The sequence below is a fragment of the Trichomycterus rosablanca genome, chromosome 4 (assembly GCF_030014385.1).
Source record: "Trichomycterus rosablanca isolate fTriRos1 chromosome 4, fTriRos1.hap1, whole genome shotgun sequence".
In the NCBI taxonomy this organism is placed as follows: Eukaryota; Metazoa; Chordata; class Actinopteri; order Siluriformes; family Trichomycteridae; genus Trichomycterus; species Trichomycterus rosablanca.
Window position 1 is genome coordinate 46,655,237 of NC_085991.1, and position 14,756 is coordinate 46,669,992.

Genomic DNA, 14,756 nt, shown 5'->3' on the forward strand with positions numbered 1-14,756 from the left:
AAAAATCATATCTGGGTCCTGTGTGGGTGTGTTGCTGCTTTGCACCCGGTGATTCCGGGTAAGCCAGACCCACTGTGACCTTGACCATCTAATTGTGGTTATTACTATGATGTTTACCTGTGGAATGAATGTATTTTTCTCTTGTTTTTGGTGACAGAAGGAACTGGATGATCCGACACCAGACCTTGATTTGGTGGCTGATGTGATTAATCGCATTCACACACGCGGAGAGCCTGGTAAACACATTTACTTTACAGTCTTTCTAGTTTTTTTTGGTTGTAAAATGTCTTTGTTCATGTTTTTCCTCATGTCCCGGGGTCTGCAGGGGCTGTGCTGTGTTTTCTGCCGGGCTGGCAGGATATTAAAGCCGTGCAGCAGAAGCTGGAGGAGAAAGCGGACTTCAAATCAGGATCCTGTCTGATTTTACCATGTAAGAACAGTCGATCATCTCCCTCCTGATTGGTCAGGTTTTCTTAACAATCAGATATAATAAACAGGGGCAAACTGTAGCCTAGTGGTTAAGGTACTGGACTAGTAATCAAAAGGTCGCTGGTTCAAGCCTCACAACTTCCAGTTTGCTGCTGTTGGGCCCTTGAGCAAGGCCCTTAACCCTTCATTGCTCAGACTGTATAATGTAACTGTACTGTAAGTCGCTTTGGATAAAAGCGTCTGCTAAATGCCAAAATGTAAATGTGAATAAACACATCATTTACCTTATATAATTTATACACCTGTTAGCAATGAATGTGGCAGAAACAACAATCATTAGGAGGGGTGTCAACATAGATTTGGAGGTTGTCTCTATAGAACGGACTCAAATCTCATTTTAGAATGGTACCAGATCTGTTTCAAGGCAGCTCGGGGATCAAAGCTCGGCCCTCGTTCGCTACGTGTGAACTGTTCAAGCAGCTCACCGACTGAAGAAAAATATCTAGCTTGTTAAATATCTGGATCAGTCGCGGACTTAAAATTGTGTAGTGTGAAAGGCGTTGCGAGCAGGTTGTGAGTGGCAGCGAGACCTTACCATAACAGCAAGCCGACCGGTCGCCACAATATTCTGTTTCAAGATTCTGCATTACAGGAGGAGACTTGGTTCTCTCATGCTGACTAAATGCATAGGGGGCATCATTGTGACATCTGCTTTGGTTAGAAAAATAGTGTTTTTATTTAATTGAAAAATCTACACCTGTTCATTGTCCAAAGTTCTTGTTGACTCACCTGCCGTCATGTTTCACCTTCGATTCCCCACCTGTCTCTCTCCATCAGTGCACTCCAGCATGTCTGTAGCAGATCAGCAGGTCGTGTTCAAGCGCCCCCCAGAGGGTCAGCGCAAAATCGTCCTGGCAACCAACATCGCCGAGACGTCCATCACCATCGACGATATAGTTCATGTCGTGGATTTGGGCACCCAAAAGGAGCAGAGTTACGATCCCAGGACCAAGGTGAGACCAGTGGCTATTCAAAAGAGCAAGAGTTCAAGAGACGTTTTGAGATCTTGGTGATAAATAAATATGTACAACATACTGCAATGTTCTAAATTCTGGATGACATTTTGGGCTACCGTTAAGTGGGAAATAATTAACAGGAGTGCCCAGACTTTGAAAAGGTTTTTAAGCACTACTATAATCAGCATGTTGTTAAGTTAATATGTACCCAAAATTCTCTGTGTTTAGGTCTCATGTCTGGACACAGTCTGGATCTCGCGCTCGAATGTTACCCAGAGGAAAGGGAGAGCGGGTAGATGCCAACCCGGCCACGCCTATCACTTGTTTTCCCGACAACAGCTGGAAGCCATGTCCACGTTTCCCATCCCGGAGATTTTGCGCACCCCCCTGGAGAGCCTGGTGGTCCAGGCCAAGATCTACAGTCCTCAGAGTAAGGTATGTACACTGGGCTGTACCATAGTTTACAGAGGGGGTGTAGGAGACTCAGCTTTACAGAAAGTCTCAATAATCAACGTAAAATCTTTAGAAGTCATTTTTATTTTTGTACAGGTCAGTTGTGTTCTGTTTGATTTACTGAGTTAAATGTTTGTTTTTCTTTCATGTGTTTTGTTCTCCAGGCTGCAGACTTTCTGTCTCAGGTGATGGATTCTCCAGAACAAGGGGCGGTGAAGGATGCCGTGAGGACACTTCAGGATATTGGTGAGGCTACTTTTGTGCCTTACTGTCAGTGAAAATGTCACACATACATACACCGATCAGCCATAACATTAAAACCACATTCTACCTATTATTTATATCTATCTATATCTATTTATATTTATCTATCTAATCTATCTATTATTTATATTTATCTATCTATCTATTTATCTATCTATCTAATCTATCTATTATTTATATCTATCTATATCTATTTATATTTATCTATCTATCTATATCTATTTATATTTATCTATCTATCTATCTATCTAATCTATCTATCTATCTAATTATCTAATCTATCTATTATTTATATCTATCTATATCTATTTATATCTATCTATCTATCTATCTTATCTATCTATCTAATCTATCTATCTATCTATCTATCTATCTATCGATCTATCGATCTATCTAACTAACTCTATCTATCTATCTAACTATCTAACTATCTATCTTCCTTCCCATCTGTAGGAGTGCTGGATGGGTCCGAATGTCTGACTCCGTTGGGCGAGCGGGTGGCTTGTATGTCATGTGACCCACGGCTGGGGAAGCTCCTGGTCCTGTCGTCTCTGTTCCGCTGTGCTCTGCCCATGCTGTCTGTAGCCGCCTGTCTGACCAGAGACCCGTTCCAGAACAGTCTGCAGAACCGTGCTGCTGTCGTAAAGGTCACACACACAGTACATTTCATCTTCTACATTTCTCTGTGTTTTGTCTGGATCTGATTCAGCTTTTTGACTCATTCCTTATTTACATGCATGGAAGTAAAATCCACTGATGAATATCTATTAATATGGGTTTAGTTCCATATTTATTTATAAAATTTCACTTTCCCTTTTTTAATTGCCTAACTGCATCTGTTATTGTTTGTCCATCAACTGCTTCATCCTGGTCAGGTTCTCCCCCCTGCAAAAAAAACATATCCAATCATGTTTGTGTAGACGTGTGATTTGAAACATTATCTCAGCAGTGATGGGCTAGCATGACAGGCCGCTACACCACCCGGGCATCCTTGATTTCCAACTGTGACATTAATTGTTGGTGTAATCTTTTGCACTTTTTTGCAGTCCCAGTATGGCACACAAGCAAGTCAAGGCCAACTGGAGTTTATCTCTCTCTCTCTCTCTCTCTCTCAATTAAATTCAAAAGTGCTTTATTAGTGTATATTTATTAGCAAATATTCACATTTGTATTGCCAAAGTGCATTTACAAACTAGAAAATAAATGAAAAAAAATAATTGCATACATAAACATTTATATTAATTTAAAGAATGTTCAATAACATTAGTAATTAGCCTTAAAAATAACAAACAAATTGGAACAAGTATATAAAGTGTATATATGCATGTGTGGAAAAAGTATTTGTTTGTCTGTGTGATGGGGTGTGTGATGGGGTGTGTGATGGGATGTGTGTGATGGGATGTGTGTGATGGGATGTGTGTGATGGGATGTGTGTGATGGGATGTGTGTGATGGGGTGTGTGTGATGGGGTGTGTGTGTGTGTGCGCATTTGAGTGTGTGTGTGTGTGTATGTGTGTGTGTGTGTATGGTGTGTGTATGGTGTGTGTGCATTTGAGTGTGTGTGTGTGTGTGTATGATGGTGTGTGTGTGCGAGTATGTGCAAGTGTGTATGAGATACAGTATAAGGTCACTCACTGTCCCTCACCTGGTGGCAGGTGTGTAAGTAGAGAGCTGCGAGTGTGCAGCTCACTCTGTGCTCCCCCAGTAGGTAGGGCAGCTTGTCAGGGTTTGAGAGCGAATTAAAATTGGGGATAATTTTGTTGATTTTGGTAAAAAATTGGTTTTGAATTTGTGTGTATTTTGTACATTCAGTGAGGAAGTGCAGCTCTGTCTCTATTTGGTTTGAAGAGCAGTGTTGACACATTCTCTCCTCTCTGGGCATCCAGGACTGACTGTCTCTCTCTCTCTCTCTCTCTTGTCATTGCTGCCAAGGCAGAAATCAGAAAGGGCGATTAAATTTTGACACCACTGTATATTTAACTTTTTGTACAGATCACTAAGAGCAGATGAAAATCGAAAGCTGCTGCGCTTCGTATTTATTGTAGCTGTTCGATGATGGTGGACGATGGATTAAAAACGCACGTATGTTACGTTTTGTCTCTCCCCAGGTTAAAGAAGATTTGAGTGGCTCGAGCTGCAGTGATTATCTGGTGTTCAGTAGAGCGGTGCAGGGCTGGCGGGAGCTGCAGGACAGGCGTGGTCGGCTGGACTACCTGGACTCTCACAGTCTTTCAGCAGCCAGTCTACGCTTTATACACGGCAAGTCACTTCCTGTCAGATTTAAGCCAGACTAAAGCCAGACACATTTAATTCCACATTTTCTTATTTACTAAATACATTTTCCTCACAATTTTCATCCCAATGTAGTCATATCCAATTACCAGTTTTCATTTCGCTTCTTCTTTGCTGATGCTGACTTCCACTCCTGACCAAGGAGAGTCGTGACTAACACACGCCTCCTTCAACACACGCCTCCTTTGTTGTGTTCATGTTTGCGTGCTTTTGTGTACGTTTCTCAAGACTTGCTTTTATTTTTTACTTTCTTTTATTGTGTGTGTTTGCGGAACAGGTTTAACCCAGCAGTTCAGTGAGAATCTAGCAGAGGCGGGGCTTGTGTCCCATTCTGCCGAGTGTCTCCGTCCCTCATCCACCCTCAACCAGCTCAGCCATCATGAGGAGCTGCTCAAAGCTGTGCTGCTAGCAGGCTTTTACCCCAACCTCATACAGGTACAATACAGTTGCAATCAGAATTATTCAACCCCCTGGGTTTATTAGCAAAATGTACAAACCTCCAACTGCTTGCAATAAACCAATCAAGCAAAATCAGTTTAAATCAGTTTAAAATCAGCCCATAAACACAGCCAATAGGGGGTTTCTCCAAATTCAACACAAAGTACCACATTTAATGATTGAGCTGTTTGAAAACCTAGTGAGCTGCCTACTGCCTACCTGGGCAACCGCTTCAGTAGAGAGGATTCTAATAAGGCATTGAACTCATAAGGCAGACTATTTAGACGCAATCCTTAGACAGCAATTACAGTGATTATGTTACCACAGTTATAGCTTACTAAGCTAACACAGTTAGCCTCAGGCCATTCAAACTAGTTGGCTGAGGCGACACAACCCGCTAGTATGCCAGATAATGTCTCCCTCCGTGTACCGAAAACGGTTAGTGTCCCTGAGGAGCCCGAATAAATTTCACTTCTACATGTTTATACAAATAAAAAATCAATAAGAATTTATTTACATTTGAAAAGAACTCTGTTGGTTGCTCCGCTTTTGTCCACCATATTTGTAATTTTTTGTGAGAAAAGTTCCGCAAAGTGCCGCACTGAATGCTGGGATTGCCTTTACCGCTGATGAAGCATCAGGCGCTCCCTCCGATTTGATTTCGGGATTCGGTTCTGTGGTCATTCCTACTGAGAGGAAGCTAAAACTTGGGCATCATTGGACCTTTCAGCAGGACGGTGATCCCAAGCATACCTCATACAGCTGAAAGTTGTCTACATACTTTTGGTAGGGCGTGAGGATGTGGGCGTGGGTAGCACTGTCGCCTCACAGCAAGAAGGTCCTGGGTTCCATCCCCAGGTGGGGCGGTCCGGGTCCTTTCTGTGTGGAGTTTGCATGTTCTCCCCGTGTCCGCGTGGGTTTCCTCCGGGTGCTCCAGTTCACCTCTCACTAAATTGTCCACGACTGTGTTCGATATAACCTTGTGAACTGATGAATCTTGTGTAATGAGTAACTACCGTTCCTGTCATAAATGTAACCAAAGTGTAAAACATGACGTTAAAATCCTAATAAACAAACAAACAAACCTACTTTAGGCATGACTTTTTAGTAAATGTTTATTTTTAGTGTAATCAGTTAGCTGAGCATCATTTAACAGCAGTCTTTTATATGTATGGCACCAAATGAGATAGAAGATTAGATGATTCTAAGCTAAGACATTGTGCTCTTCCTTTGCGTGATCAGGACTGTGACCTTTGTGTTGTTGTTTCAGGTGAAAAGAGGCACTGTAACCAAAGGGGGCAGGTTTCGCCCCAACAATCTATGTTATCGCACCCAGAGTGGGCCTGTATTACTCCACCGCTCTTCTGTCAACAGGTAACCTGTCAAGCAGTTAACCTATCAGTGCTCTCTAATAGCACCAGCTCACTTTATTGCATCTAGACTTTAGTATTTTGGCTGCTCTCATTCAACATGAATGATGTCCACCGGCTTTGACACTTTACATTTCTGTTAGTGTGAATGCAGGGAGACATGTCCGTCCCTTGTGCCTAAAAGCTATGGGATGCTTTTTCAGGTTCATGATTGGTTGTTTTGTGTAGCGGGGGTATTAGGTGTAAATTTGAATTACATATGTGAACTGGACATACACTGATATGCACACTAATATGCTGCCATAACAGTCCAGACTCCACAAGACATCTAAAGGTGTCCCGTGTTATCAGGAACCTCGAGCAAATCCTTCAACCTCTGTACGGGCCGAGGTGACCCGTCCTTTTGGACTCCTTTTGGTCCACATGATTCCTGCATTGCCTGATGTCCAGTTCAGTGGTGGAGTTAGCATGGGCAGTGGTGGAGTTAGCACTAACCAGCTGTGACACATTCATCTTATCACCAGGATCACAGGAAGGCCCTTTTTTGTTCCAGCATGACTGACCTTGTTAACAAAGCAAGATCTATTTAAGCAATTGAACACAAGAGGGAGTGTTCTATTGCCTTCAGCTCGTGCCTGCGACCAAATCACAGCCGTGATGTTATTCGCGAAAACACACGACCTCAAGTGTTCTATTGCTTTTATACAACAGTTTTTACAAAAGAAAGAAAGAAAATAAATCAGAGAAGCCCTGAATTTCATATTGAATATGCTTTAATATTGACAATACCTTCCGCCAAAAAGTAGTTCCACAACGAAAATTCCCTACCCTGCCTTTAGTAGGCTAAAAAAGGCATATACCTGTAGTTTAACACTACAAAGTAACACTAGTTTAGTTTGGAATAAAAATAATAAGCGAATATGAATAAGCGAAGATGAAAGGAAAAGGAGAAAAAGCTAAAAATAAAATTTATTAAGAATTAAAAGATAGAATTTAATTATTTATTAGAGTTATTGCGTTATTTGTATATGTTAATCTGCACACTTCCGTTCATTGTGCAGTTAGTAAAAAAAAAGGCTGCTCTGTAGGATGTGCATCGGCATCAAACAGTCTGCAAATACGCCTACAAAACAACCCTGTGTGGAGTTTGCATGTTCTCCCCGTGTCTGCGTGGGTGCTCCGGTTTCCTCCCACAGTCCAAAGACGTGCAAGTGAGGTGAATTGAAGATACTAAATTGTCCAAGACTGTGCTTGATATAAACTTGTGAACTGATAAACCTTGTGTAATGAGTAACTACCGTTCCTGTCATGAATGTAACCAAAGTGTAAAACATGACGTTAAAATCCTAATAAACAAACAAACAAACAAACAAAACAACCGGCGGCTTGTGTGCATGAAGCTTGTCGTTACTGGCAACGCGTCAGCGGAGTAATACAGTTGTGGTGTGAAAAGGCCGTGCCGTTATCACGAATATCAGCACGGTTAGAACGCTTCTCAACCAATCAGATTGTAAGGTCGGAACTAACTGTTGTATAAAATGACATGAAACCCCAGTGTCCTGCACAGAGCCCTGACCTCAGCCCCACTGAACAGCTTTGGACTGAACTGGAACATCAACTGACCAACATCAGTGCCCAGCCATGAATATAAAGGCTTTTTTGACTGTTTGGGCACAAATTCCTTGGTCTTGGTTTTATAGCTGGACAGATCTTACAGAGATCACTCTATTTTAATAGCATTTGTTTTTGAAACAGGATGTCCACCAAGCTCATGGTCAGGTGTCTAAATGCTTTTAAAACTACTCTGTGCTTATGTGTGTGTGTGTGTGTGTGATGCAGGAATGAAAAGCAGCTTCCCAGTCGTTGGCTGACGTTCTTCTCTGCGGTGAAATCAAACGGGATCGTCTTCATCAGAGATTCATCTGCAGTTCATCCGCTAGCCCTCCTCCTCCTCACTGACTGTAATCTGGTCGAAAAAGGTAAACCAGCACCCACAAACTAATACTTTGTACTAAGTAACACTTACTTTTGATGTAATCAAAACCTACATCACTCGTGAAAAAGTAACATGAGCTAATGGGTGGGCACTTTCCTTCAGGATTTTCTGATGGAGAATTCATGGTTTCATCAGTAATAATTGTACAGTTTTATCATCTAGGTCCTGCAAAATTAAAGGAGGTCCAGACCACCAAGCATCACACTGCCATTACCACCATGGTTCACTGTTGGTATGATGTTTTTATGGTGGAATTCTGTGCTAGATTTACGTCATATGAAACTGGACCCATGTCTTCCAGAATGTTATCCCAAAATGTTGGGGGTCATCTAGATGTTTTTTGGCAAATGCAAGATGAGCCTTTGTGTTCTGTTTGGTCAGCACTGGTTTGCACTTGACCTTAAATGAGGCCTACAGATCCCTAGATGTTTGTCTGGGTTATTTTCTGACCTCCTGGATAAGTCGTCAGTGCACTCTTGCTGAAATTTTGGTCGACTGGCCACTCCTGGAAAGGTTCACATTGTTTGCTGGAGTCCCAGAGCCGTAGCAATGACTGTGCAAGCCTTTCCAGACTGGTAGATTTTAATGACTTTGTTTGGCATCTGTTTTCAAATCTCTGTAGAACGTGGTAGATCATGTGCTGCTTTTTGAGACCTTCTAGCCTCGTGGCCCTCAACCTTTTTTGCACCACGAACCGGTTTCATATAAGAGATAATTACACAGACGGGTGGGGACGGGAGGATTTAAAATAGAATAACTATAGAATGGAAAATCAGTGTAAATCCTGAGCTGCAACAAGACGCTGCTCACACCTAGTGGTGATTGGAGACAATAACACCTGAAGAGTATTGGAAATTTATTTGCTCTTGATTATAGCCTGCTTCAAATTACCAAACAGGTTCTATTTAAGTGATGTTTAGATTCTACAGGTCTAATTATGCTAGTGGAATTGAACTTAGTTGTCAATTGATTTTGATTAAATGGTTGATTTAGCAGTGAAGAAGGTAATTACTTTTTCACACAGGGCCAGACAGGGCTGAACAGCATTTTTTCCTTCAATAAATTCAATCATCATTTTAAAAACCATGTTGCGGCCGCTCAGGTGGCGCAGCGGTAAAAAGACACGCTGCTACCAGGGCTGGATTCTGAGTACCTGGTATCGAATCCAGCTCTGCTTCACCGGTTCGAAGCTGAGTGGCTGTATGGGCAGCGATTGGCCGGTTGCTCAGTTGGGGGGGTGGGGACAAAGAACCGGATGTGGGTCTCTCTCTGTCAGGATGCGATTACGTTCTCTGCCGGCTGATTAGAGGCGCCTGCACAGAGATGAGGAAGAGTGCCCTTAGGGTGTGTCTCTCCGCATGCAATGCTAGGTGGTTCCAAACTCATCAATGTGCGGGTGGTAAAAATGCATCTGGCTGCTGCTCGTGTTTCGGAGGGGATATGGGTTAGCTTCGATCTCCTCGGTCAGGGCAGGGTTCGGCATAGACAGAGAGGAAGCACGATGCAAATCGAACAATTGGATGCACTGAAGGGGGAAAAAAAAAAACATGTGTTTACATGGGTCTTTAATATTAAAACTAGTTTGGGAAATAGGGAAGGGGATAAATACTGTACTGTAATTTTGCACTGTATGATTCCATAAACTCATTTAAGTACTAGTTAATGGCAACAGAGCACCCAAATGAATGCCCAACACCTTTCCTTCATTATGTAAAATGACTTTGATATGAAGAAATAAGAGCTTCAGCATTACCTAAGATATCAGTTAGATGTGCAGTTGACCAAACTCATTTCTACTTCCATCTCTCTCACTTTAATCTGTCTGTCGTTCTGTCAGTGATCGGTGACCGGGTGGAGGTTGCATTACCCGGTCGCTCTCTGGTGAGATGGGAACTGTCGTCTCAAAGCTGGGAGCTGCTCTGGGGTCTGCGTACGTCGCTGCAAGCTATGCTTCATCGTAACCTTCGTCCTGTACATTCTGCTTCTGTTCCGGGAGGTGACGGTGCTCAGGACGGCCAGCTTCTGTCTTTACTAGTGGATCTTCTGAACGACATGGAGCCGGATGTGAATATTACAGAGTGCAGTGATGCTGAGTGATGCCAGAACTCTTCAGGTCAAGTCTGGGCTTTGGCTGGGCCACTCAGGGACTTTCAGAGACTTGCCCGGAAAAACTCCACATTAAAAGACATTAAATTGTCTTATATTACAAGACAAACATTGCGTCTGTGTTGCTAGCATTTCGATTCAGCTGAATTTGAGAATTTGCTTGACTGATTTATAGAAAAGATAAATGCTACAACTGTAGGTGTGTGTTCAGGGTGAGTCTAGCACTTTAAGTTCTCGTGCTAATCTCGTTTTCTCAGTTTGAGCCGTCCTATCACTAATCCGGGACACTAGATAAAAATTATCTAGCACAGTGGATGGCAAATAAAAGAACCAAACTTTGACTGCTTGGGGAACCACAGGCTGTCAGAACAGCTTCCATATTGTGAATCCACGACACTCTACTGCAGGGACAGAAAGTCTTGGTACAAAGTTTGTAATAGGGGTTCAGTTGGACTTAGTTCTTGTGGCTGTAAAAACCACAGCACACACCATGATATGCTTTTAACACAGCTCTGACCCACCAATACATTAATGAGTCTTAGCTGCCTTAAACCAACTTGTCAGTGGTTGGCTGCTTGTCCCATGAACTACCAGTAATTACCATCAGCCCAGTGTGCAATACATTCCTGACCGGCGCATACTAGTTTGTTGCGAAATAGCATAATAGGCAAAGCCTTGCACATTTGATGTGTGGTTCAATCCATTACCGTTTCTATTCGTTACCAGAAGAGCCATCATCTTCTGTCCATAGCAAGGTGAATCTGCATCCACAGTAGCCCTTTGGTATTAATGAGTCTTGACTGATTAAAACCAGCTTGTCAGCGGTTGGCTGCTTGTCCAATGAACTACCAGTAACAACCATCAGCCCAGTGTGTGAAACATAATAGGCAAAGCCATGCACATTTGAGGTGTGGTTCTAACCATTACCTTTACTATCCGTTACCATGATGTCACCAGAAGAGCCAGCATCTTCTGTCCATTGCAGGGTGGATCTACATCCATAGTTGCTCCTCATGTCCTTTCACATTAATGAGTCTTAGCTGCCTTAAACCAGCTTGTCAGCAATTGGCTGCTTGTCCCATAAACTACCAGTAACTACCATCAGCCCAACGTGTAACACATTCCTGACCGGCGCGTACTAGATTGTTACGAAATAGCATAATAGGCAAAGCCATGCACATTTGAGGTGTGGTTCTAACCATTATCTTTACTATCCGGTACCAGGATGTCACCATAAGGTCCTTCTACTTCTGTCCATATCAAGGTGAATCTGCATCCACTGCTGATGAGTCGTGGCTGACTTAAACCAGCTTGTCAGTGGTTGCCTGCTTGTCCCATGAACTACTAGTAACTACCATCAGCCCAGCGTGCAATACATTCCTGACCAGCACATGCATGATTGTTATGAAATAGCAAAATGGGCAAAGCCATGCACATTTGAGGTGTGGTTCTAATGTTTTGGCTCATGCGTGTGTAGTTGACACATTTACCAAACCATTTAGGTTCTGATTGTATTCTGTGAATGAGGGCATTGTCATCCTGAAGAGACCACTCCCAACAGATAGAATGGTTCATATTGATCACTGACCAGTTTAGTGATCTGAAGTGACACTTATATAGTGGGTGTGCATAAATCAGGCATGGCTTACGTCCACTAATCCCCCAACATAGCCACTAAACCCCTAAACTATAGGGCTCAAGCGTTCAGGCCTGTACCGTTCTCCTGGTGAAAGTCCTGCTTGTCTTAACAAGGTATGATGGTAATCATTCCTTGTGACATTTCTCTACTCAATTACATAAAACAACATAGGTTGGCTTATCGCACAGCAGGTGCTGTTGGTGTTGCAAAATCCCAGCAACTTAGGTTCTATCCCCACCTTCAGTTATTCTCCATGTAGTTGTGCAAGGCCAGTGAGCATTTAAGAGTTAAATCCACACGCAGACCTTTGTAAATACTCTGCCATGAACAAAAGACACCTGATAGTTTCCAAAACCCAAAGTTTTACAGTATAAATGTGGATCAATGGTGCCTGGGTGTGGCTGCTGAGATCCCGAGCTCTCCGGTTTGAGTCTCAGCTCTGATATTGGCCGGTCGCGCACCTACACAGACATGATTGGCTGTGTCTGAGAGAGGGCCGGCTAAAGGGATTCCTCAATGTTGCTGCAATTATGACATCTGTTGATGCAGCTGCACAGAGATGGTGAATAATGGAGATCAGTGCCGTGACTCTTCATACGCAATACTGATCCCTGTTTGAACTTGCCTTGTACATGTGAAAAGAAGAGAATAGCTACTACGCACAGGCGTGTTAGGTATGGCCCTCCTTGGTCAAGGTAGGGGTCTGCAGCAGTAGAGGAGATACAACTGGGGATCATGAACTTGCAGGACATGAACTTTTGCACCGTGTTGAGTAGCTTTATTTAGGATGTTTATTGGGATGAGTTTATGGAAGGGTTGTACAGAGGTGTGGACGCTCCAGTCTGTGAGTTTTTTATTTTTTATTTAATTTATTTACTCTGCACTGAGAATCAGAGTAAACTTCTTCCTGGTTGAAGAAAACTGTTCATGCTGTTTATTCTGTTAGCAGACGCTGCTAAATGAACATTCTGAAACGTGTTTATTTATTATGTTCGTTTATTTGTCGCTTATAACACAATAAATCTAATCTGTGAGACACATTTTGTCTGGTTTATTTGCTATGATTAGCTTTTTTCATTTGATCTCTACAAATAATAGTTTCTTACCACTGAAGATCAATACCACCACATTGTTTTTGATTTTTTTTTATTGACACATGAAATGATTTATTAGCTGTGAGCTGTAACCATTTTTTACATCCAATTTTTACCCAATTTGCATTGTGCTTCCTCTCCACTGGAGCTGACCCCCGCCCCAACTGAGGAGAGCGAGAATGTCACACGCCCCCTCCGACACGTGTGCAGTAGTCGACTGCATCTTTTCACCTGCATGAGGCGAGTTTGTACGCCTATCAGCTTTGTGCATGGAGAGCCACACCCTGATCAGCATTATTCAGCATTATTCCTCTACTCTGTGCAGACGCCATCAACCAGCCAGCAGAGGTCGTAATTCGAGCAGTTATGAGGAGTCCCTACTCGGCTTACCCTACCCTATGAACAACAGCCAGTTGTTGTTCATGCAGCCGCCCAGCCGGATGGCAGAGCTGAGATTCGATACGATGTAATCGAAACCCCAGCTCTGGTGTGCTAGTGTGTTTTACCACTGCGTCACCTGAGCGGCTTGTCCATGACTTTTTACGAGACCCAGGCAACACAATGAATCGTACTCTCTCTATACAAGCTGTAACATACAGTCTCTACAAGGGGGCATTAGTGTACAAGTTTATTAAATTATTATTATTTTTCTCTGCAACCTATTTTTTTTTGGCTTGACCCAGGGTTTAAAAGTTTGCTGTGAAGTAAAGCATTTTTTTAAATTGAGGAAACAATCGAGTGTAAAGCTACAATACCCACTTAATGTTGACGCTAGGTTGTTTTCCCACTATGTCATAAAAAAGACAAATTGGGGTGGCACGGGGATAAAACACACTTAAGCTCCCAAACATGCTCAGCCAGCCGGGTGTCTACACAGACCGTGACCGAAACAGGGATCCAGGTCACTGGGGCAAGCGCTGGCCGGTCGAGGCGCCTGCACAGGGGGCGGCTGATTACAGATGGCAGTGCGTGGCTCTCCACATGGAGAGGTAGAGGTGAAAGGAAGTAATTGGTGGCTCGTGGTGCATGACGGCCACGGCCCTCTTCAATCAGGGTTCGGGGTGGCTGATGAGAGAGAGATAAGCTCCAGCTCACCACGACTGACTTGGGTGAAAAAATTAAACAATTTTGATATTGTGGCATCGATTCAAACAATAAAACCATGAACCATCCCACCAGAACATGAGGGTTAACCAAATACCCCAAAACCTCATGTTTTATCCCTGTAGAGCTTAAGGGAATTCTTTCATGAAGCGGAGATGGAATCTCTTCAGTCTTTGCAGCACGTCCTTCATGATCTCCTCCTGAACAGCCAGACTGATCCTGAGCACACAGAACAAGTCACGTTTTAGTCAAAGACCATGAACACAAGAGCCTCCACTCATTTGGGAAATCATTCTTTTAGATTTTCTCATTCATTTAAGGTGCAACATCATTAGTGAGACTTTAAAGATGAACAACAAGGTCGGGTTTACATCAAGAGTTCCAATTCATTCCAGTTTGTTGGATGGAGTCATTCCATCACACCAAACTAAGCAAACCTCATATTTTCTGGTTGTTCTGTTTCACAGTCCCAGACTTTTATTCCTTTTCCACCAAACCAGAAGACAACGGTAGCCAACTGTTACATCCTCCAAACCCTGATTCATCCATCAAATT

General features: G+C 42.9%; 2 protein-coding genes across 2 annotated transcripts in view; one reads left to right on the top strand and one right to left on the bottom strand.

Moving 5' to 3' along the window:
• Positions 1-13,037, top strand: part of dhx30 (DEAH (Asp-Glu-Ala-His) box helicase 30) — a 27,715-nt gene extending 14,678 nt beyond the window's left edge. Inside the window, exons 10-20 of the mRNA XM_062994409.1 lie at positions 161-236; positions 326-430; positions 1,267-1,442; positions 1,674-1,880; positions 2,063-2,144; positions 2,616-2,809; positions 4,271-4,421; positions 4,732-4,889; positions 6,163-6,266; positions 8,102-8,241; positions 10,096-13,037. Of these exons, the coding sequence (XP_062850479.1) occupies positions 161-236; positions 326-430; positions 1,267-1,442; positions 1,674-1,880; positions 2,063-2,144; positions 2,616-2,809; positions 4,271-4,421; positions 4,732-4,889; positions 6,163-6,266; positions 8,102-8,241; positions 10,096-10,355 (1,653 nt within the window). The 3' untranslated portion in view covers positions 10,356-13,037. The remainder of the gene's footprint in view (positions 1-160; positions 237-325; positions 431-1,266; positions 1,443-1,673; positions 1,881-2,062; positions 2,145-2,615; positions 2,810-4,270; positions 4,422-4,731; positions 4,890-6,162; positions 6,267-8,101; positions 8,242-10,095) is intronic.
• LOC134311963 (alanine aminotransferase 2-like) overlaps positions 13,000-14,756 on the bottom strand; it is a 15,417-nt gene continuing 13,660 nt past the window's right edge. The window contains exon 11 of the mRNA XM_062993615.1: positions 13,000-14,420. Within this exon, the coding sequence (XP_062849685.1) occupies positions 14,330-14,420 (91 nt within the window). The 3' untranslated portion in view covers positions 13,000-14,329. The remainder of the gene's footprint in view (positions 14,421-14,756) is intronic.